At 41.3% G+C, this 25,229-nt stretch overlaps 1 protein-coding gene across 1 annotated transcript in view; it reads left to right on the forward strand.

Annotated features, from left to right (window-relative positions):
• Nucleotides 1-5,980: 5,980 nt before the first annotated feature.
• Nucleotides 5,981-25,229, forward strand: part of cpped1 (calcineurin-like phosphoesterase domain containing 1) — a 156,824-nt gene continuing 137,575 nt past the window's right edge. Inside the window, exon 1 of the mRNA XM_080207007.1 lies at nucleotides 5,981-6,640. Coding sequence (XP_080063133.1) covers nucleotides 6,571-6,640 — 70 coding nt within the window. The 5' untranslated portion in view covers nucleotides 5,981-6,570. The remainder of the gene's footprint in view (nucleotides 6,641-25,229) is intronic.

Consider the following 25,229-nt stretch of genomic DNA (forward strand, 5'->3'; position numbering starts at 1 on the left):
CCAAAAATTCTGTTGAGTTCCACTAGGTTTTTCATCAGGCTTAAGTTGGACAAGGCGCTGTAGCAATGTAGAGATTTTATACCCTACTAGATTTCAGAAAGTGACTACTTTAAGATCAACCAGTTTCTTGTTTGCAGCCAGATAACACTGACATCTCTTAATAAACATTCCAAGTTACCACATTTTCTTCAATGACCCCTATGACACCACCTTTGTCTACCATGCAGTTGCCAGCTCTTAAATTGTAGTACTTTCCTTAATTTTTCCTCCCCTCTTATTTCTTTTTCTCTTACTTATTAATTTGCATTATTTGTTTTGTTTCAGTTGGATCTGTAGTTTTCAAAAAAAATTCAATCTATTCTTGGCAATCACACTTCTATTCTCTAAACAAGAAGACTTTAGTTGTAATTCCCGTTTGGCTTTTTTTTGGAGTAGTGGCTTCCCTTTTCAGAATGCACAGATTTTTTCTCTTTTTAATGAGTGTGAGAATCCCGTTGCTGCTGCCTCCAAGTGTGAAGTCCCGCCGTTCAGAAGTCTATCCCGCCAGTAAACAGTAAGCCAACTCTTTTTCCTTTTTCAGGGCTACTTAGTTTGTTTCTTGCAGTTTTCTCTACTCTTGAGAATTTGTTTCTCGCATAGGAGATGTTTTCAATCTGTCTCAGAGCCAAGATGCTTATTCTTTCGTCTTTGTGATGTTGATGCTTCGTTTCATGCCGAGGTCGCGATTTAAAAGAAAAATAATTTCAGAATTTGGTCAATTGATTAAAAACCAATCTCATCATCAGTTGTTCCTTGCTGTGTATGTGCAATTGTTCCTGACTGATTTGACAAGGAAAAAGGATTGCTGACATAACACACCACGGGTTACTTAAACAAATCAAAGCAGTTTTATTTACAAGGTGTTGCCTGATTGAAATGCAACATGGAAGAGAGATAAAAAACTGCAAATGCCTATGGTGAGGCCACAGCAAGCCATGTGACTAATCGCAGAGATGCATTGTTTTACATACATAACATTTAAGAAAGGGGGAAACAGTCTCCCTTAGAAAGGAAGAGTTGTGGGGAGCAGACTTTAAGTGAAGCAGAAGATGCTCTGAAAGTCAACGAGGATCAGGAGGATCCAAGAAGGCAGCCAAAGGTTGGTGACTCCACGCTGCAGGTTTTTGGAGTAAAGGCACCCCTTCGGAGCTGTGGTGTTCTGCTTGGCACAGCCAAAGATCTGAAATTGTGCTTGTAAGTTAATGCTCGAATGTACTCTGACATCCAGGAAACAGAATCTCGAAAGACAAGTTTGAAACCCTATAATGTGGGCTGCCATTGAAGTTGTCAGACTGGGCATGACTTTTGGAGAGAATTCCAAGGCAAGATCTTCAAAGACAAAGATTGGATTCCCTTTTGAGAAAGACTATGTTTCAGTGAAATTAGTTGCCTCCACAAGTAACAGACACCTGAGTGGGTTGTTATGAAATTCATGGAATTGTGTTTGGTCACAGTTATGCATTTATTCTGCAGTGCAGAGTTTATGATCACGTACATTTCATACTTACCTTGAATGTTAATTCCCATATTCTGTATATCAGAGTATAAGATAGATGTTGTAAATTGCTTTCTTTCTGAACTTGTACAGTAAAATTGATTTTGTTTCTTCAAAACACATGGAATTGCATGGCTTTATTCATTTAGTAAGTGTCTTGAATCTAAAACTTTGTTCACTTTAAACAAAACATTATTGGTCCCTAACCAATCTCTCCCACAACCTGGGGCTTGGTCAAGGATTATAACAGATGTAAGGATAAACTCAACAACTGCAGACCAGTAAGTTTAACCTTAAAGGTGTGAACATTCAGAATAAAATTAACAGCCGCTTGGACAAATATGGATTAATTAAGCAAAGATTTGTGAAAGACAAATCGTGTTTCAGTTGAAGTTATTGATGAGGTAATGGAGAGGGTTGATGAGGGTAATGCATTTGCTGCAATGTATAGGTGCTTCCAAAGGTTTCGGATAAAGTGCCACAGAGTGGACTTGCCGGCGAAGCTGACTTCCATGGAATAACTATAGGTCTTTAGTATAAGATACTCAACAAGAAATCCAATTGGGAATTCGGGAGAAACTTATTTACCCAAAGAATGGTAAGAATGTGAAACTCATTACCACAAGGAGTGGTTCAAGTGAATAGTGTCAACCATTTAAGGGGAAACTCAAGATTTGAGGGAAAAGCAAATAGTTGATTACGATGGTAGATTTAGCTGAGAAGAGATGAGAGGCGACTTGAGTGGAGCACAAACTAGTTAGGCAAATGACCTCTTTCTGTTTCATAGGGTGAAACTGCAATGAATCAGACTCAAATGATATGAAATTCTGGTTAAGAGGTTGTCATCCATTCCTGCTGACAGAATAGCAAATCCCATAGAACAATGCCCATTAAATTCCACACTGGTAATTCCCAATTACAGTAGTCAGCACTACTGCCTCACAGTGCCAGAGAGCCGAGTTTGATTCTGACCTTGGGTGACTGTGTGGAGTTTGAGAGTTCTCCCCATGGCTCCGTGGGTTTCGTCCACTGCTCTGGTTTCCTCCCACACACCAAAGATGTGCAGGTTAGGTGGATTGGCCATGCTAAATTGCCCCTTAGTGTCCAAAGATGTGTAGATTAGCACAGAGTTATGGGGAAAGGGAAGGGAGGGAGGACCTCTTTTGGAGTCAGTGCAGACTTGTTGGGCCAGATGGCCTCTTTCTGCACTGGAGGGATTCTATGGTTCTATTAGTCAAACTTGTCTAAATTTCTCACATGACTGCGCTGATCAGTCAGAGCGGTGTTAAACCACACAACAGTGCAAAATCATGGTGCACTGTGCATGCCATCATTTGATATTGAGATCTCCCTGTGAAAGGATGTGCAGAACCTGAGACTATGGTTAAACCTATAAGGATTTTAAAAGTGTTGTTGATCAGACAGAAGATGAGATTGATGCAACAAGTGAAAAACCGAGGCACAAAGTGGGCATTGCAAAGGAGTGGGAAGTTCCAGCATGAAATATTTTCACCATTATGAAACATAAGGCAAACATTGACAAACAATGCATGCTCTCCAGCATGGGAAAGGATGAGAACAACCACATGTCCCAGTGTTGAAGTTATGCTAATATGGTTCAAAGCAGCCTGAGCAGAGGATGTCCCCATCTCCAGTCAAATCCTAAAGAAAAAAAAAATCACTCTGGCAAAAAAGCTGGGCCATGTGGATTTCACCTGCAGCAATGGATTGCTGGACCGATTTAAGACAAGGTATGGTATCATGTTCTGTATGGTAATCGTGTGCTGGGACGACAATAATGACAGATGATTGGCTCCAAAATGGTCTCATCGTGTCTTGAATGAGCATGCACCAAGTGTTTTTAACATAGATGATACCAAACTATTTTACTGTCTTTTTTCCAGATCACCTTTTGATGTTTAAAAGTGTAACTTGTGATGGTGTAAAGTGGAACGAGGAGTATGTCACTGCTATGATCTGTCCCAACATGGATCGCATTGAAAAATCTGCTGTTTGTTGTGACAGGAAAGTGAAAGAAGCCGAGTGACTCTGTGACCGTCAAGACACTATGAGGCTAACAAAACTGCTGGAATGACTGCCAGCATTTTTTGATGCAAAGCCCTAGCCTTTTACAAGGTGTGAAGAAATTGAATAGAAACTTTTTCACATATTTACTGCCTTACTGTGTCTTCATTTGGCATTTGAATGGGTTGTATTGGACATAGAGCAAGGGTTTAGGCATTTTGGGTAACATAGACCCATTCATGTGAGAATGGAGCCTCTTCGGCTATCACAAAGCTCTGTTTAACATGAACTTGGAGGTGGCTCCCCTTCGATTTACCTCAATTAGGTTTTACTGTTTATCCTATGGAGAAAACATGTCAGTGACCATTTTAGAGGGGTGGCAGGGTAGTGTTGGACAAGGGGTACCTAAAGTTGTATTAAGTAGATTGGAATTAATAATGTGCCATTTGATTTATGCTAAACATTGCTTGGATTGGATCACTGTATTTCCTTGGCACTATGGTGGAATTTTACCAGCATGTCTGCCTGGGTTTCGTACAATCCTGTCTGAGGCCAACGGAGAATGCTGTTTTCCTAGCCTCGCCTGCCCGCGGAACCGGGGCGAGTGTGCCGGTAAAATTCCAGCCTACGTGTCTTTGCTTTGGCTACTTTCCCAGAGCATTTTGAGTGAAGAAAAAGAAAATTAATTAATTTCCCAAAATACATTGTGGAAACCATTTGAGGATGGTACCTTCTCACCGTTCCAATTTGCATTACATTCTGACAGAAAACACCTACAAATACTTTCCTCACTAACTACTTCCTGTACACACCCATTTCAAAATAAAATTCCCAGAAACTAACTTTTTTCCTTTCACTTACAATTAGGTAGGTAGGTAATTAGCCATAATCCTTGAAGGACCATAGGCACGTCTGTCTCTCTATTAGAGATAATTGGTCATATAGCTCGAAGGGCACCACTCCATATCAAGCACAGAACTGAGGCACAATTGTTAGCACCACTATCTCACAGCATGAGGGGCCTGGGTTTAATTCCCGGCTGCAGTCACTGTCTGTGCAGGATCTGCACGTTCTTCCTGTGCCTGCATGGGTTTCCTCCGGGTGCTCTGGTTTTCTCCCACAGCCTGAAAGACGTGCTGATTATGTGCGTTAGCCATGCTAAATTAGCCCTCAGTGTACCTGAACAAGTGCTGAAGTGTGGCGACTAGGGGATTTTCACAGTAACTTCATTGCCGTGTTTATATAAGCCTACGTGTGACATTTATAAACAAACAAAACAAAACCCCAGAAGCAGGTCCCAGGTCTAGCTCAACAGGAACAGGAACTGAAGCCATACTGTTGGTGTTATTCTGAAGCACACACTCACCAACTGAAAAAACCAGCCCACAATAGCAATTACTATGCTTCAAAAGAAGCAAACATGCTTAGATTTTGAAACAAACAATGCAACTTCAATTCAATTGTCATTTTTTTCTTTACAAAAACCAGCAATTTTCCTCACTTGCCATAGGTGGCAGTGGAATAATTGACGCTATTTGTGAATTAAATTAAACCATTTTTTGGTGGCAGCACTTCTATTACCTTGCCAAAGTCCAACTTCTCTTCATCTTTAGTTTGATCTAAGAGTACACGGACCCAAAACAACCAGGACCTAACTCGATGATTTATGGTTTCCAACAGAACTGCTGCGTTATTCCAACGTTTTGGGATTTTATTTCCCAATTCCTCCAAATGGGTGCTCCGGTTCCCTCCCACAGTCCAAGAGATGTGCTGGTTTAGGTACATTGGCTATGTTAAATTCTCCCTCAGTGCACCCGAACAGGCACTGGAGTGTGGCAACCAGAGGATTTTGACAATAACTTAATTGCAGTGTTACTGTGAGCTTAGGTGATATTAATAAATAAACTAACCATTTAATTAGTTCTTGGTTGACTTGTACCCAAGAACATATTTGTTGCCCTACAATGGTTTGGAAACACCCACAGATGTTTATAGAATTGATAGCTTAGAAACTGGTCATTTGACCCAGCTGGTTGGCCTATGCCAGTGTTTATGTTCCACATGAACTTCTTCCTACCCTAATCCATCTGACCCTGACAACATATTCCATACTGTTCTCCTTCATGTGCTGCAGGGAGTTTCTGAATCTGGGTCATTTCTAAGTGTCAGTGACAATAATGTTTCCAGCTCTGGTGCCCTGGGATAATCCACTCATTCTGATGTAACTCAACTCGCAATAAATAACTGGCTGCTTCCTCCACTTAACTAGTTTTTAAAAAGCCATACAAGTAGTTCTGGAGTGTCTCCAGCTTCCCTCAGAGTATGAGTGGAATATAGGATCTCTAGTCTATATTCTGTAGCTCATTCCGTGATACTTATTTCAGTCAAAAAGTCCAGGAACAAACAAAATTGTGAAAGGCGATTGAATGTTTCGCTTTGGGGAGTGGGGGGAATTGAGAGTCTGAATGTTTTGTTTTGGGGACAGTAAGAAGTCTCACAACACCAGGTTAAAGTCACTCGTGATTCCAAATAAACCGTTGGACTTTAACCTGGTGGTGGGAGACTTCATATGCTCCCTATCCCAGTCCAACACCGGCATCTTCACATCTTGTTTTGGGGAGTGAGGAATTGAGGATTGAAAAATCCTTAAAAAAAACTTTTTTGGGAGGGTGAGGAATTGAAAAGGTGATTTTTTTTGGGGGGGGAGGGGAGTGGAAGGTGAGAGATTGAGGAGCTAAATGTTTTGTTTTGAAGAGGCTGAGGGACTGAGAAACTGGTTTTGTTTTAGGAAGTGAGGGATTGAGGAACCGGGACAGTTGAACACTGTTCCCACAGTTGGAGGCAGCCCGGGGCGGTTAGTAAAGGGGAGGCTCTGACCGCCAGCAGGCCGGGGCTGGGCCGGGACAGCCGGGGTGTACGAGAAGACAGGGCACAACAACAACAAGAAGTTACCGAGCCGCTTTCACTCTGGACCAGCGACGAGAGGTGGACTGAAAACGAGGAAACCGACCATGGCTGCACAAAGCGAGGACTCCATTTTCCACAGAGCCCATTGCAGGCGCTTCAAGGGGCTGAAGGAAGGTCAGAGCACGCGCCGCCCGAACCCGCCAACGGTCCAGCTCGCGCCGCCCGAACCCGCCAACGGTCCAGCTCGCGCCGCCCGAACCCGCCGGCGGCCCGGCTGGCGCCGCCCGAACCCGCCATTGGCCTGCCTCGCACCGCCCGAACCCGCCGGCGGCCCGCCTCGCGCCGCCCGAACCCGCCGACGGCCCGCCTCGCGCCGCCCGAACCCGCTAACGCCGCCGCCTCGCGCTCCGCTGACGTGTCTTCCCGCCTCTCCGCCCGCCTGTTGTTGTCTGTTGGCGGCTGCCGGAGCGACCCGGCCCGGGTAACGGGAGTGCGGGATCCCGCTGCTCGCTCTTCTCTCACGCTTTGCGGGCGGCGAGAGGAACTCCAGTCGGCAGGAACATGTCGGCCTACTGCTGAAATTTGTCCCTGAGTGTGGACTAGTGGATAGATGTGAGTGACAGCCTCTTGGACTGGGAGAGATCGGTGCAGGAGTCCAATGTAATGGGGAGTTCAGTTCAAATGTAAATTGACAGGTTTAACTTAACCAATATTTGTTTTGGTTTGGAGACACATTACATCGAGCACCTGCAGATGTTTATCCCATTTAATTTGTTTTAAAGATTGTCCCTTTCCTACCCTGTGCTTCATCTGTCCTGCTGGAGGAAAATTCAATTCAACCTTGAACTGGTTCCCAACTGGTCTCCACTTGGATTCTGCTGGAATCAGCCGCTTCCCGGGTGACTCCCACGGGAATCCAGTTGCTGAGTTTGCACAGTTACTTTACACCTGACTTCATTCAGCTGGAACCAGTTCCCCTCTTGGCAGTTTTAACACTACATCTGTCTTTCAAATATTCCTCTCCATCCCTTCCAGCTACAATTTGCATGGCAAATTCTGATCATCAGAGGTAAAACAAAGGGTTTTAATCCAACTGAAACGTGGATTTCACTGGTGAACACACTTGAGGTTGCACCAATAATTTTAGCAAAAGAGCCAGAAAGATAATGAGAACTTTACACTTTGTGACTTGTCATGCTCTGACATGCCACTACCTGAAAGACAACAGGAGCAGAATCGGTCGTAATATTCAAAAGGGTATTGAATATATAAATTGTATTTTAAGCACAACATTGCAGGGATTACAGGATGAGAGCATATGGGAGGGACGATTTGGAAAGCTTACTCCAAGCCAGCACAGGCATGAGGGACCAAATGGCAATGATCTTCTGAACCACTACCTCAGAAAAACAGCCAGCATAATCAAGGACCCCATGCATCCCGAACGTACTCTCTTCCACCTTCTTCTGTCGGAAAAAAGATTCAAAAGTCTGTGGTCACGCACCAACCAATTCAAGAATAGCTTCTTCCCTGCCGATGTCAGACCTTTGACTGGACCTACCTCGTGTTAAGTTGATCTTTCTCTACACGCTAGCTATGACTGTAACACTACATTCTGCACTCTCTCCTTTCCTGCTGTATGAATGGTATGCTTTGTTTCTAGCATTGCAAGAAACAATATTTTTCATTGCATACTAATACATGTGACAATAATAAAATCAAAAGCTGGCTGCAGTGTCCATTCCCTATTGTGGGAAACTCTTAGAAAATGAAAACAAAAATGCTTTAAAAAACAGAACAAGGAGAAAATACTTTCCCTCCTGTTTCTCTTTTTGTTATACTGTTTTTAATTTCTGTTTCTATGATTCCATCCTCAATCTCTGTCTTTCCAATTCATTTTTCAATCCTTTAATTTTATTGATTAAGAAGACAGATAATTGTTCACCAAGATGTTCTGATGCCCTTGCTGTACTTCCATCAGCTCACAGTTTCAGCAAAGCATTTTTTGAACAGAAGAGTTCAGGAAAAATCTGATGTGGGTATGATGCGAGAAGCTCTGTTTCAGCAAATTGTACCTCATTTTGTACAAAGTGAGGCAAATGCTCTAGAATGACATCTTTATTTATTGGACCAACATTTCACAGTCCGTATTAATGAAAGTTAGAATCATAGAATCCTTACAGTGCTGAAGGAGGCCATTCAGGCCATCGAACCTGCACCGACAACAATCCCACCCAGGCCCACTCCCTGTAACTCCACATTTACCCTGTTTGTTTTCTGACACTATGGGGCAATTTAGCATGGCCAGTCCACCTAATAATCTAAAGTTGATGTTGGGAATGCAATTGTATTGTCTTGAAAGACGCAGCCACTTCAAGCATAAGTTTTTGACAAAGCTCTGTACAGAGAATGGTATAGAAACTCAGCATAGGCCATCATTCCTTGCTGGCTTTTAGAAAGAGCAGTCATATTTAGCCTACCTGTCCCAATTTTCATCTGTAATCCTCTATATTCCTCCTGTCACTGTCTAAGTCCTTTTTAAAATTATTTATAGCAACAGTTTTCCCAAAATTTTAAGGTAGAATTTCCAATTGTGACAGCCCTCGGAAAGAAAAAAGTATTCTCATTTGCTCTCTAAATCTTTTACCAATGGTTCTAAACCTGTGACTTCTGATTATTGATGCAAGAATTTCTTTCCTCTCTAGCTCGATTGAAGCCCTCCAGCATCTTGGAAACGTCTGGTTAACTCTCTGTTCCAACCATTCTGCATATCTGAAAGCCCTAGTACTCTTTTCCTTTGAACACTTTCTAAGGCCTTTGTATCTTTCCTGAAGTGTGGTGCTTAGAATTGTCCACAATACTGCGATCAATTGCAGAGAATATACACAGAAATGGGCTATGCTGTTAGTTATTCCCCATACAGGTGTCTTCCCACCTTTCTTCCTTTAGCTCGATTAATGTAACCTTTTTAATCCTTTCTCCCTCGTGTTTACCCAGTTTCCCCTTCAATGCATCTATACTATTGGCTCACTGACTCCCCGTGGTAGAATATTCCACATTCTAACAATTCTGTTAAGACATTACTCCTGAATTCCCTATTAGATTTATTAGTGACTATCTTATATATAAGGCCTCTAGCTCTGTTCTCACTTGCAAATACATTTATCTTCTCTATGTCTATTCTGTCAGACCATTTCATAATCTTAGACCTCTGTCAAGTGATCCCTCAATATTGATGATGCCAGAGGGACCTCCTGTTCTTCTAATAGGACTGAGACTGGATATGTTTACCTGAAAAGGCAAATAAGCTATTGGCACACTGTTTGATCCAAAGAATTGCACCAGTACAGTATTCTGTCAGTACTGCACTGAAGTGGCTGATTAAACTATGTGTTTATATCCATTGTGGGATTTGAAATCACAATTGTCTGACTCAGGCGAGAGTGTTAGCCAAGCTGACAACGCAGTAACAACAAGTAACAAGTTTGTGAAAACATTCCCTTGTTAGGGGAGAAGTACTTGGGACAAAATATTAGCTAAACGCTTTCAGCTTGGCTAACCACCATAAAACAAACATACAAATTCTAATTTAACAATAAATGAGAATGATGCAGGCACAACCATTGCTTAACCAATAAATACTTGCTTGTTTTCCTTCTCGCATTTCATGGATTTAAGTTAATAGATTTTGTTTATTTCAACTGATTTGACAAATTAACATGAAGTTGGAGTATGAAAAAGACAACTAAAGTACCATTATACAGTTAATAGTTGTAGAACTGATCATGATGTTCTGGGGAAAACACAAAATGTATCATCATTGTGAGGATGACCATAACCCACTCATTACTCCAGTCCCTTTGTCTCAGCTCAGTGTCGATCTAAAGCTCCAATTCCATTTGAACAAATAGAAATACTTTACACTTCTACCACTCAGAACAGATGTTTGTGAACTCAAGATAACAGAATCCATGAAATTGGTGTAACCACAGGTAGTGGCCATGGTAATAAGTCTTTGGAGGCAGAAGTCACTTCACCAAAATCCCTTTATTTACAATTCCATCAGCAGTCTACCTTTGAGAGTACCAGAGGAACTGTCATTCCTGATTAAATACAAGGAAAAAACTCCTTGATTGGCCCCTCAATTGACTCCTTAATCAGGGACATTTTTTAGTGACTCCGTAATCAGGGAGTTCATATTCCAGTAGGGCAACCTCAATGGCCTGATTGAAGTCATTGCAGCCATACAGTCCATCACACACTGTGGCTACTTACTTTTCATAAAAGGGTTCATCATTCCTTCTTCAACCAACAAATCCAACTGCAGGTTATGCGATTATTCATAAGACATAGGAAAAGAAGTGGACTATTTGGCTCATTGAGTCTGCTCTGCCGGTCAATGAGATCATGACTGATCTTCAATTCCACTTTCCTGCCTTATCCCCATACCCTTGATTCCATTATTGATTAAAAATGTGTCTATCTCACACTCGAACAAATTACAGCCCTCTGTGCTAATTAATTCCACAGATTCACCACCCCCAGAAAAGAAATTCCTACTCTTCTATCTAAAAGAGGTGACCCCTTACTCTGAGATTAAGTCGTCTTGTCCTAGACTTTCATACAGGGGGAACAACTCTCAGCATCTACCCTGTCAAGTCCCCTGAGAATCCTGTATACCTGAATTAAGTCATCTCTCATATAGCTCCAATGAGTACAGGTTCAACTTTGCCCCATAAGAAAATTGTCTAAACCTGGGATCAATCCAGTTAACCTTCTCTGAATTGCCTCCAATGCCACTATACCCTTCCTTCGATAAGGTGTTCACAGTATTCTAGGCATGGTCTATCTAGTACCTTGTACAGTTTTTGCAAGACTTCTATATTTTCATATTCCACTCCCTTAGAAATAAAGACCAACGTTTAATTTGCCTTCCTTATTACCTGTCAGATTTGCATGTTAGATTTTTGTGAATTATGTACAAGGACCCCCAAATCCCTCGTGCAACTTTTTGCAGTCTTTCTGCACTTACATATTGTTCAGCTCCTTTATTGTTCCTACCAAAGTGCATAACTTGACATTTTCCTATATGATATTCCATCTGCCAAATTTTTGCCCATGCATTTAACCTGTCCATGTCTTCTGTAGACACTTTTGCCGAAATTTTACCGCCTCGCCAGCCTGAGGCTCGTAAGATCCTGCCCAAGGCCAACGTTCTGGCTTTTGTGTCATCCTCACTGTAAGAGTAGTATATATGGACTATTACAACAATTTTAGGGCAGACGAGGGTCAAAAGATTACAATCAAACTATCAAAAGGAACTAGTAACTGAAGAGATACTTTAGGGGGTTTTGAGAACAATATAGTATAGCATCAGAAAGGTTAAATAAAAACATAGTTAACGTGCTGATGGTGGCAAAAGACAGACACTGCTAGCCAAATGTGTATGTGGCTAAGCAGTACTAGTAAACATGCCTAGAGAATTCTGTAATTCTTAGATGGCCTGAATTAGCAGACAAAGCTAATGATGCAAGGCCGAAGCCGAGTAGCAACAAGGAGGGAAGAGATTACAAGCAGCTAAAGAAAGATAAGTAATTTAGATAGTTCTTGGGATAGTAGACATCCACCCTTGTGAACATCTGCAAATTGTTCAGTGTAAAGCCAGACAATGTTGGAGTGCAAATAATGCCTTGCCTACAAGACTTACAATGTATAAATATTGCATGACTCTTCAGCTAGTGTAGAGTCAATCCCTAAGGCCTTCTCTGAGGTTGACCTCTCCCAACACATCGGCTGATAAACGATCCTTCTGTAGTGGATCTCTCCTGAGACTATTTCATATAATAATCTGCTCCACAATAGTCACCACTTGCCTTCCCACCTATTTTTATGTCTTCTGTTAACTTGGCAATAGTACATTCACTTCCTTCTTCCAAGCCTTCATAGCGAGGGGGATTGAATATAAAAGTAGGGAGGTCTTGCTGCAGCTGTATAGGGCATTGGTGAGGCCGCAGCTGGAGTACTGTGTGCAGTTTTGGGCGCCGCACCTGCGCAAGGATATTTTGGCCCTGGAGGGAGTGCAGAGGAGGTTTACTAGGCTGATACCAGAGTTGAGGGGATTGAGCTATGAGGAGAGGCTGAATAAACTAGGCTTGTACTCGTTAGAGTTTAGAAGAATGAGGGGAGATCTCATTGAGACGTATAAGATGATGAATGGGATGGATAGGATAGAGGTGGAGAGACTCTTCCCGCTCAAAAAAGACAGTAGGACTAGGGGGCACAGCCTCAAGATAAAGGGGAGGCGGTTTAGAACGGAGTTGAGGAGGAACTTCTTCACTCAAAGGGTGGTGAATCTCTGGAATTCTCTGCCCGTTGAAGTGGTGGAGGCTGCCTCGCTAAATATTTTTAAGAAGCGGGTTGATGGGTTCTTGATAAGAGAGGGGATTAAGGGTTATGGGGAGAGGGCGGAAAAGTGGAACTGAGCCACGACAGATCAGCCATGATCTTATTGAATGGCGGGGCAGGCTCGAAGGGCTAGATGGCCTACTCCTGCTCCTATTTCTTATGTTCTTATGTTCTTAATATATAAGTGCATATATTTATTTACAGATGTTAATAATTGTGGCCCCAGTGCTGAACCCTGTGGCATTCCACTAGCTGCAGGTTGCCATTCTAAAAATTGCCCTTATCCCAACTCTGTCTTTAAGCATGATTTGCCCTTCATGAAGCCATGCTGACTCTGCTTGATTCTATTATGTATTTCTAAATGCTCTGCTATTATATTCTTCATAATGAACTCTTAACATTTTCCTAATGACAGATGCTCAGCTAATTGACCTATAATTACCTGTTTATTGTTTTTCTCCCTTTTTAGATGATGATATTTCATTGGCAATGTTCTAATCCTCTGGGCCATTCCAGTAGCTACTTTCTTTAATATCGTAACATAAAACCCAGTAGGTCCAGAAGACCTATTGGCTGTTAGCCTCATTAGTTTCCCTAGTATTTTTTCTCTACTGATATTTATTGTATTTATTCCCTCACTGCTGTTGCCCCATGATTATTTAGTATTTTTGGAATGTTATTAGTGTGTTCCACCATGAAGACTGACACAATATTTATTTAACTCCTCTGCCATTTCCTGGTTCCCCATTATGATTTTCCCAGTCTCATTCTCTAAGGGGCCTGTGTTCACATTGGCTTCTCCCTTCCTTTTTATATATTTAAAGAAGCTCTTATTGTCCATTTTTATGTTACTTGCTAGTTTATCTTCTTCCTTGTTATTTTTTGGTCATCTTTTGTATTTTAAAAAATTTCTTACTCCTGTGGCTTACCACTAATCTTTAATATTATCCTTAACTTCCTTGGTTAACCACAGTTGATTTATCCCCCTCCTAGAATCCTTCTTCCACATTGGGATATATCTTTGTTATGAGGCATGAACTATTTTCTTAGCAGTCTGCCAGTCCACTCAGCCAACTCTGCCCCATTTCTTTGTAATTACCCTTATTTAAGTTTAGCAATTGTTTCTGATATATGTTTCTCCTCCTCAAATTGAATGCTAAATTCTATCATGCCATGGTCAGTGTTTCCCAGCAGATCTTTTGCTCCGAGATTTTTTATTAAACCTGCCTCTTTACACATTTACAGATCCAAAATCTGTCCCTGATTGGATCTGCAACATATGGGGTTGGGGGGGGGGGGGTGATTTTCAGTGCAGCAGACTAGGAGATTTAAGCTGTGACTAATCCATGGGATAGGCGCTGGGCACCCAGCTCCGAGAGAGTCTCCCAGAGCTGGACTTCTGGCACCATCAGCTCCATGCTGGAAATCAATGCAGGGCTGCATTAGATATGCAGGGAGCAATTTGAAAGTAATGTAAATGGCATTAGCAAGCCTGGGACTGAAGTTTCCAGGCCCACTAGCAGCCTCCTCCTTCTCCTCCTCTTCCTCCCCCACCCCCCCCCCCCCCCCACCTCAAAGCAGCAAAGTGCCAATGCCCAGGGGGCACCTTGGCACTGTCCATGGGGCATCAGGCAGTGCCAAGGGGAAGTGGGGCCTAAATGGGGGTAAGGCCTAAAGGGGACAGGGCCTAATGGCATGGGGGGTGCGATCAGTGGGGTTGGGGGGGTCCTGCTGCCACCCTGCAGTAGGGATTGGTGGGAGGAAGGCCAGTGATGTTCAGGTCAGTGGGCGATGGGGAGGTCAGGAGGCCAGCGATGACTGGTCACTGAAGGATGAGGAGGTCAATGATGTCTGGGATTAGTGGGGGATTGGGAGGCCAGCAATCAAGTCAGTGATGTCCATGGTGGGGGCGGGCAGTGGAAGGGGGGAGGTGTGCGGTGGTGGTGGGTGATGAAAGGTTAGCAATCAAGTCAGTGATGTGGTTGGGGGGAGTGAAAGGCCAGTGACGAGGCCACGATGTGTGTGGTGATTTGAGGCCAGCAATTTTACTGCTGGGAGGACTTGTTTAGCGATCTAGGGATGTGTGCATGCATGGTGGCCCACTCAGCAGACTGATTTCAGCCTCTCCAGTGGGATTAGGCCCTGCCCCTGGACTTCTCGATTGAGTCACGCTAATGACCTCTTCAGTTCGCAGAGCGTGGGAGATTCATTTTGAAAGCCCTGCTGAAGAAACCAGTGTGATATACTCCAGTTTTCAAGTGAATTCAACGCTTAGAATTTTTTTGGGAGAATCCCGGCCATTATTCTCAGGAACTGTCCTGAATACATTCTATGAATTTTTCTTCATGACTGTGTCTGCCAATTTGATCTTCCCAATCCACATGAAGATTAAAGTCACCTATCATTAATATCTTTTTTACACCCCTTCATTTTCTCCCAATTTATTCTTTTGTTCTACAGTATAGCCATTGTTAGGGTGCCTACAGACTACTCCCATGAGTGTCATCTCCCCCTTGTTATTTCCTACCTCTACCCATATGGATCCTGAGATCATTTCTTGCCACCATACCTTTTCAATTTGTACTAAGAAAACCACCCCAACACTCTTTCCTACTTGCCCGTACAAAGGACAGCACGGTAGCACTGCTGCTTCACAGCACCAGGGACTCCGGGTTCGATTTCCAGCTTGGGTTACTGTCTGTGTGGAGTTTGCACATTCTCCCTGTGTCTGCGGGGGTTTCCTCCGGGTGCTCCGGTTTTCCCACACTCCAAAGATGTGCAGGTTAGGTGGATTGGCCAGGCTAAATTGCCCCTTAGAGTCAGTGGGACTAGCTGGGATAAATGCATGGGTTTATGGGGATAGGGCCTAGGTGGGGTTGTGGTCAGTGTAGATTCAATGAGCCAAATGGCCTCTTTCTGCACTGTACGATTCTGTGATTCATACTCTTGAATATTTTGTTCCTAGCTTTGATTTCCTTGAAACCATATCTGTAATAGCTATAAAATCATATCCATTATCCTCAATTTGTGCCGTTAATTTTATTTTACTACATTGAAGAATCATTAATTTTTTTTAAAACCATATTTTCCCCCTTTGACCCTTAATCCATAACACATCACGTTGGAGGAGGGATTTTTAATATTGACCCCAAAATTTCTCCAACCTGTGGTTGTTCTGCCCTGAGTTTACTGCTCTGCCGATGAGCCTCGTGTATTTTGTTGCAAACCACTGCTAATAGAAATCCACAGCAGAATACTTAGTCATTTTGTGGTGTTAGAGGGAGGGGAACAACTTTTATAAGGAAAATGCATTAATATTTGTAAATGTCACACATGATCAGGATGTCTTATGATCAAACCTCTAGAAGTACCATCTACAGGCATAAATTATTATTCTTTCAGTGGTTTCATACAGTAGTTCCTGTTGTAACTATTCTGGACAAGTAAACTGATTATATTTTGTGACTTCAACCGGTCAACTTGGGTTAGTGGCAGATACAACATGAAAGTATTTACATAAAGAGTAATCTAAATTATTTGAGCAAAATAAACTTCTTGGATGTTTCCCTAGACAGTATCTACAGCAATGCAGGCACTTGAGTAATCTAGAAGATGTGCATCATCTACCAATCTTAACTGTTCCTTGTACATTAATCACATCAGGCTCTATAACTAAGCAAACTTATGTGTATTGCATAAAGAAACCATATTTATATTTGATTCTGATTCTGCAAGAGTCAGTGCATTTTCCTCTATAAATGGGGAATGTAGGAACAATGGAAATACGTTTTGCCACTGTTTATCACAAAGGAGCGTTGTATTAGGAATTAAATGGTGCACTAGAAGAAATGCAGGAATTAGATAGGTTTATTGTAAATAAAAGTGTAGTGCTGGAAAAATTTGTAAAACCCTAAACTGAAGAGGCGCAGGCATCTGATGTTTTACCTTCTAGAGAGGGAATAAACTTCTGAAGCTCCCTTGGATGCGAAGTTTATGGCAAATAACTATAGGATTGCCAGCATGAAGAAACTATAGCTCGAATGTGAAGAGATAAATAAGGTAACTGTAAACTGAGTAGTCTAAATCAGTAATAGACAAGTTTCAAGAAGCCATGATAATGTAGGTTATGAGTAATTTATAAGTAAGTTATTTGAGGCTATCCAATATGGATTTGTAAAAGCTATTATGCCTTTGAAAGCTTATTGAAGAAGTAAATTACCTTATTGATTTTAAAAAAAGTCTATATTTTGAAATTTGCATCTTTATTTCCCAATCCCTCAATTCCTTTGCCCCTTAATTCTAAAGACCCCAACCTTGCAACACTCAGATATCTGCAGTCCTCCAAATGTGGCCTCTTTCTGCAGCACTGATTTTAATTGCTCCATCATTGACAGTCATGACTTCAGCTGCCAAGCCTCTAATATGTGGAATTTCCTCCTAAATTTCCCCAGACCATACCTTTCCTTTTTTAATGATTTGCTTAAAAATTTTACCAACCTTTTGGTTACCTGTTCTAATTAAAATGCTGGTTGGTCTATCTCAGTTGGCTGGTTAGTGATGCAGAATGAAAGCCCGCCTTCTCAGCCTTGTCCCTTGCCTGAGGTGTAGTGATCCTTAGATTAAGTCACCACTGTCAGCTCTCCCTTAAAAGAGTAGAGCATCCTATGGTCATCTGGGACTCTAGCAACTTTACCTATTTGAACAGTGCTCCTGTGAAGCACCAAGTAGACACTCGTTGTTGTGCATGTGTTTTCAAAGGTGCTACATTAAAGATTTGTTGATTTTAAAGGTAAGGTACAAGGATTTAAGGGAATGTGGCACCATTATCTGACAGTTGGTTAAAGGACTGAAATCTGTAAGAATGACTACTGAATATATTTGTATTAGAGGGATATGAACAGTGGTGACCATGAAGTGATTGTTGCCACTTCTTGTATAAATAATGTGAACTATTAACATTTGTAGCTGCACTAAAATAGGGAGGTTTGTCAACAGTGAGGGACACTAAGTAATTTCAGGCAGACAGGCAAATTAGTAAATTGGGAAGATACATGCCCATAGTGAAAAATAACATAGAAGTGTAAGGGGATGTGCTCTAGGAGGATGAGCGAGGAGAAAAAATGTATCCAATAATCATCATTAAAAATGGAGGAACAGAAAGACAAACCCAACGAATGTCCTCCACCTGCATATAGTTAAACAGAATTGATATTCAGTTAACACTATTTTTGAAGTACAGGACGATCTTTGAAGGCACATTGATCGTTCAGCAAGAAGCATATTTTTGTGTGATTAGTCATGAAATATTATTCCATTCTTTTATCCAACAGTGTTCCCCAGTCAGGCCCACTTGACTGAGAATCAGTAAATCAGCTCAGCCATGGCTTCAGGTGATGGTCACTTGCATGTTCTCCCTGCACAATGTTGTGCTTTAGCGAATTGATTATAGTTTGGATTTTATCCCATTTAATTTCATTTTATCTCTCCTTCCTTTTGGTTTTCCGCATTACCCACTTTGTCCGGAGAGCAACTGAGTCCCTAGCCGCTTCGTAACCAGCCAGTTGGAGAAATGCTAAGGAAGCCCAGGATGACTGTACTCATCTCGGTCTAATGTGCTGATGTAGTCTAGAATTTACTTTGTGGCGAATTGCAGGTTTTAAGTTGTACCTCCATGGGGCTCAGTATATTGGAGAACCAATTTACTTTGCCACTCTCCTTTTCGTATAAAAACAGTTTTATATAAAAAATAATAATTCCACAGCACCTGTTGTGAGGCGGATTGGTTCTCAGTATTGGTACTGTCTCATCCAATTCTGTTTTTAATCAATTTGTTTTGTCAGCAATTCTCTTGCACAGAAAGTGATTTGATGACATTTCGGTTTTATTGCTTTCATCTCTTTCCACTTTAATCGCTGATTGATTTTTTCAGTGTATAAGTGGAGATGTATCTGAAGGGATTTGATGGTTTTCATAAAGCTTCTGAAGTTGCAAAAATTCAGCCGAAATGCAAATTGGCCTTGACAGCTTTATTTTCAACGGGGATGATTTTGTAAATGGGACAGGTTCATTTGTATTTAAGTATCCCAGATGATGGGTTTCGGAGTTGTCAGGTTTGCTTCTATATGATGAAATAATCATTGATCAAAAATAGGTGAGTCTCACGTTTCACAGCAGTGCTGTTAAAAGACTTGGGAATGAGTTTTAATCATGAATGAACTCGAGGGTCGCAGTTGTATTAAATTAGTCATAGGGTACTAGCGCTGAGCATTGAAAATGTTGTAGTGCACTTGAGTGCTTTGGACAGTAAAATATTCTATTACCTGCACTGGAGTGCTTTGGACAGTAAAATATTCTATTACCTGCACTGGAGTGCTTTGGACAGTAAAATATTCTGCTACCTGATCCTCTGCAGCATTTCTCACAGGTAGTCTGGAGTCTGAAACATGATTGTGATGTTTAGCTGCTAACATGGCCTGTCATTTTTAGTGCAGCTGACTAGTTACTGTATGTGGGAATCTAAACCCCTAGGATGATTTAGAGTCAGTACATCACTTATAACCTTCAAATTCTAGAACGAAATGCTTGGCTTTCTTCATCTGTTATTAAGATTGCTTTGCATCTATACACAAATGGGATGTGAAGTGTATCACAAATCCATTGAACATCAGGCATTTTTAAATATGATGTTGGATATCCTGCAACATTTTTTGTGATGAGTGGGAGGATATGCTGTTTTATAACAGTTGGTATGTTATGCCATATCACCTTGTCTTTGTTGGTAAGCCATGCTCAGGATGATATTGGTTTTCTAGCTCATTCCCACTCTAATGAGGGGATCTTGGGAGATTTGGTTTAATTGGGGTTGGTGGGGAGTGCTGGAGGGATATGACTTGGAGGAAATCTATGCCGCTGAGGTTTTGCATCAGTAATTACCTTATCCACAATATTCCATCAATTAGGATGGAATTAGAGGGGAGACAGTAGCATTGTGGTATTATTGCTGGATTAGCAATCTAGCAGTCTAGGGTAATGTTCTGGTATCTGGGTTCAAATCCCACCTTGGCAGGTGGTGAAATTTGAATTCAACTGAAATCTGGACTTAAAAGTTTAACAGTGACTATGAAACCAGCGCCAATGTATAAAGCCCCATCTGGTTCACTAATGTTCTTTAGAGAAGGAAACCTTTATTTTCACAGTAATTTCATAGCTTTGTTAATGTGGACCTACTTGTGACACTAATAAATAAACTAAAACTAACCTGGTCTGGCCTACATGTGACTCCAGATCCATAGCAATGTGGTTGACTCTGAAATGCACTCAGCTGGGGATACCCCACATTTACTGAATAGAAAAAAAATACTTATTTGGAAGTTTAAAGTCAGCATAGGCCTTTGTGGAACCCTCTGATGAAAGCTTTCAGAATTCAGTTTTGGTTTGTTTCTTGTTTGAAGGAGAAGCTCGCTGCATGAGGAACCAATGATTAAAATTGTGTTATTAACAGCCATTGATTTTAAAGTTAATTACTTTTGAATCCATTTGAAGCTGAAATACATAATGGACAGACTCTCTGAAGTTCTATTGCACCATCTGTTTAAATTCACAATTATTTTGGACAATTTGCAGAAAGAACGCCAGTGTGATGACCTTAATCCAAAAATTGCCAATACGATCAACAGCCTGCATTGTCTGATGCCCTCCTCCTCCAACATCCTGCCAACTATTCCTTTAGACCCAAGAACACCTGCTTGGGACTGGTATGGGATCTTCTCGCAGGAGATGGTGGATTGGGGTGGCTGGTTGTGGGGATGGTGGGGGAATGCTTGAGGGGTGGGGGAGTGCTGGTGGCTCACAGTCAAGTTGTGCATTGATCTTACAGTATACGGTTGCCATGTGCGGTGGTAGGAGTAGTTAGTTTTCAGCTGAAGTTGGCTGCACTTCCTTGTAGGCAGGCTGTAATGCTAATCCATCAGAATGGCACACTGGAATGTCACAACTGGCAGTGGCCTAGTGATGTTATCGCTAGACAGTTATTCCAGAAACTCAGCCAATGTTCTGGGAACCCGAGTTCGAATTCTGCCATGGAAGGTGGTGGCATTGGAATTCAATAAAAAATAATCTGGAATTAAATATCCACCGATGACCATGAAACCATTGCCGACTGTCAGGAAAAACCCATCTGATTCACTAATGTCCTTTAAGAAAGGAAATCTGCCACCCTTACCCAGTCTGGCCTACATATGATTCCAAAGCCACAGCAATGTGGTTGACTCTCAACTGCCCTTTAAAAGCAATTAGGGATGGGCAATAAATGCTGGCTAGCCAGCGATGCCCATTTCCCACAAATTAATTAGAAAAAGGATAAACTTCTTTCACTTACCTCCTGACAGTTAGAATACTCAATCAGATGCCCTGTCACATTTCTTAAGTCCCTTTATTCAGGATTGCCATTTCTTAACCACAGATTCTGATGGATTGAGGTTTCTTTTGAAGTTCTTTAAAGGCTTTCAGAATTTTTTTTGTCCCTTGATGTTGTACTTTAATTGTCTCCATCCATTTAAATTAGCTGAAGTTCTTCTCCTGCTGCTAATGACCTTCCTAGACCAGTCAAGTTGCATTTGTTATTGTGAATGTTGTGTCACACAAGTTCAGACTGCAGAATTCAGTGTTTTTTGCACTTGACTTTTTGGATAGCATTCATTCTATTGCTAAATCATTTGAAAACTTCAAACTTGAAGACGAAACTCAACTGTTGGTATTTCTTTTAAAGATTGAAGCAGAGAACTATTTCAGCCACAAAGTTTTGTGATGTGGAACAGATTCCCAAAAGTAGCAAAATCATGGTCAGTTTGTCTCTTTAAGGAGGAGCTTTTGGGAAGGGAAATTGAAGGTTTTGGAGATATTAACCATGTTAGAAGGAGATGAAGGCAGAAAGTAAATATATAACTGCAACTGGTATGATGATCATGAAAACATAAGCGCAAACTGATTTTTTTTTCCCCCCTGTGAACTGCCTAACAATGCCTTAAAGAATTTACTTTTAAAACCTTTGTCTTTTAGATGCCTTTTTATCTGAAGATCTGCCCAGAGGTTCTCTTTCCATTAAATTTCTTGGATGTGGTGGAAACCTGGCAGTCTTCCAGTTCTCCTTACCTCTCTGTTCACTGTACTACTAGAACCACAGAAATGTCAGGGGCGCTTCTCCAACCTCACCATGACATTAGTAGATTGTGCCGTTCCCAGAGAATAGTTTGCAAGCCTAAAAGTCTATTTTGCATCAGGCATAGGACAGTTTGAGAGTCTTCCAGCCCCTTCCTAATGGCATGAACCGGATTGTGTTTAAAGTAGCATTTAATATGCATATCCTGTTCAAATCCCAGTGCATGGAATTCACTGGCCTTCAGGCGTGGTGTGATAACGGTGAGAATCACTGCTAGTCTCCACTAGGCTGGGTGGTGTCCACCTGGATCGTTGATGCCCAACTGTCACACTGGCAGTGCCTGGCAGTGGCCACTGGACAACCCAGCAGCGCCACTTGGGTGCCATCAGTATGCCAGTTGGGTAATGCCACTGTACTGGGGCAGTGCTAAGGGGTGGAGCCTAAGTGGCAGTCACGACGGGAGAGCAATGTTGGGTGGGGTGGAGTGGAGGGGGCAGTCTGATGGGTTGTACAAGGGTAGATTGTGAAGACAGTCTTGATGGGGGATGGGCATGTCAGGTTGGGCTGGGGACCCATCGAGAGGGCCCTGATGCTGGTAATCTGTGTTAGGTGGTGGATGGGGGAACATGTCACTGATGAGGGGTGGATGTTGCTATGTCTGTGGGGTGAAGGAGGGGCTCTCCCAGCACATTCTGAGATCAGGGCACGCTTGCGAAACAGCGCTCAGAAGCCATTACACCACCATGTTTAGGCCCCCGCACCCCCAGTACCAGCATGAAACTCCAAACTCGCCAAAGAAGTGTAGAAGGATTGCAGCGCAGAGTGCGCCTGAGAGACTGACGTGGATTACTCCATTCTTCTCGCCGCTAATACACTTAGAAATTTTTGGCAAGAATTTCACTTGTCATCTCTGAGATGATCACTGAAAGTTTTCTTTGTACCTTTGATTTGATTTTGAATTATTATTGTCATATGTATTAACATACAGTGAAAAGTATTGCTTCTTGCACGCTATACAGACAAAACATACTGTTCACAGAGAAGGAAATGAAAGAGTGCAAAACATAGTGTCACAATCATAAGGGTGTAGAGAAAGATCAACTTAATGAACGTAAGTCCATTCATAAGTCTGACAGCAGCAGGGAAAAAGCTGTTCGTGAGTTGGTTGGTACGTGATCTCAGATTTTTGTATCTTTTTCCTGAAGGAAGAAGGTGGAAGAGAGAATCTCCGGGTCCTTGAAATCCTTAATTATGCTGGCTGCTTTGCCGAGGCATCGGGAAGTGTAGACAGTCAATGGATGGATTGCATGATGGATTGGGCTACATTCACAACCTTTTGTAGTTTCTTGCGGTCTTAGGCCGAGCAGGAGCCACATCAAGATGTGAAACAACCAGAAAGAGTGCTTTCTATGATGCACCTTTAAAAGTTGGAGAGTCGTAGCTAACATGCCAAATTTCCTTAGTCTTCTGAGAAAGTAGAAGCATATCTGCTATTGAAGCTGCTGCATTTTGAAGGGTGGGTGAAATCAAACTAGGCCTGGGGACTTGGGAAAAGGATTGGGGTTGAAAATCATCAGTAATCAATTGAACTCATTTCTTTCTATGACATTCTACAGAACAGTATGTCTTATAAGCATGCTTAATAAAGCATGCTAGACATTAAACGCAATCCCTTAATGTTGGTAATCAATACAGTGGAAAGAAGTAGGTCACCTTTTTTAAGTTTCTTCCCTTAAGCCTCCATGAAGTACCTTGGGACTTATTTTTCCTGTGCAGGCAGTCTATGCTTTTGATGATGAAGTGTTATTGGAGTTTGTTAACAATTATGTTTTAATTCATTATATGGATCACAGCTTCATGAAAGGGATTATATTAGGTTTAGTATTTGCAACTGGGAGGCAAGACATTATATTTAGCATTTACAATCTATTTCAGTTGCTCAGGAATTAAGCAGAGCATTGTAAGTTTTTCAAAATGAGGAACATGTATTTGAAGAACTAGGGTTCAGGATCATATCTAGTTGTAAAATGATTAAAACTTTTCAAGGAAGAGACCATACTTGATTTAAAACATAAGTACAGGATTTAAATCTGGTCATTGGACTGGAAAATGCAACTACTAAAAACCAGGTAAGAGTTGTGTGAATGGATCTATCAATTTAAACTCTTAGAGAATGTATCCCATGGATGAAACTGATCCAGAATGTTAAATTAGTAAAAGTACCAGGATGTGATTCTAATATTATAATCTGTGTTATTAGAAAACTGATCATTTCAAGAATGACATTTTCTATGGTCCCAGTGGTGCAGAAACAATAAGTAAGAAAGGAATCTAAACAAAGATTTGGATTACAACCAGTGTGTGCAATATTAATCTACTTTTTTTTATATCAAAATCATAAATGCAAGTTTTAAAAAAGAGTGCAGGGATTTTGATTATATTTACATTTGATTTGGTATTGTTGTATGCAGCCTAATCACTGGATCCCAAAGTAAACTTTTAAACTGTGAGTTTGACAGAGATATAACCATTGGGCGAATACTGAGACACTGAATTAGTAAATATTACCAACATTCATTTAAAATAAGAAAATAAAACAACAGTACATTTATCAATGAGCTAAAGATTTATCAATTAACTAAAAGAAAACTAGAATATACTTATCAACCAAATCCTACAGACAAAATTCCTGTGTTTGAAATAAAACTTCCTCTGTCCCTGAGGATATTGATTATCTCTACACTTTACATGATAGGTATTCACCTTTGCCTCTGAAGGAAATTGCTCTATCTGAGGTCAATGCTGATAGAAATTTTTCCTCTGACTTCGAAGCTCTAAATCAGTTTCCCTTCACTTGATGTACTCACCAAGGAGATTACCATAGCCCACATTTTTACCAGAAATTACCAGTACTGTCAATCCATTTTAGCTCATATTGTTCGAAATGGCGAATTGGTCAATAATGTTGTAAGGATTAATTTAATTGATCCTAGTGTTACGACCACAGCATATGTTATTTGCTGAGGAAAACGACTTATGGACCATAACTCTCTATTGTATTCTGAAAACAAGAAGAAATTGTACTGGTCTCAGTAGCAAAGAAGTCCAGTAACATTTTGAATTTTAAAAATTAGAAGTAGAAGATTTATTAAAATGTAGAAAAGAAAACTTAAGCACACAAGATTACAGTTAGATAGTTAA

This window comes from Carcharhinus amblyrhynchos, chromosome 18, assembly GCF_965287045.1.
Source record: "Carcharhinus amblyrhynchos chromosome 18, sCarAmb.v2.hapA, whole genome shotgun sequence".
Lineage (NCBI taxonomy): Eukaryota > Metazoa > Chordata > Chondrichthyes > Carcharhiniformes > Carcharhinidae > Carcharhinus > Carcharhinus amblyrhynchos.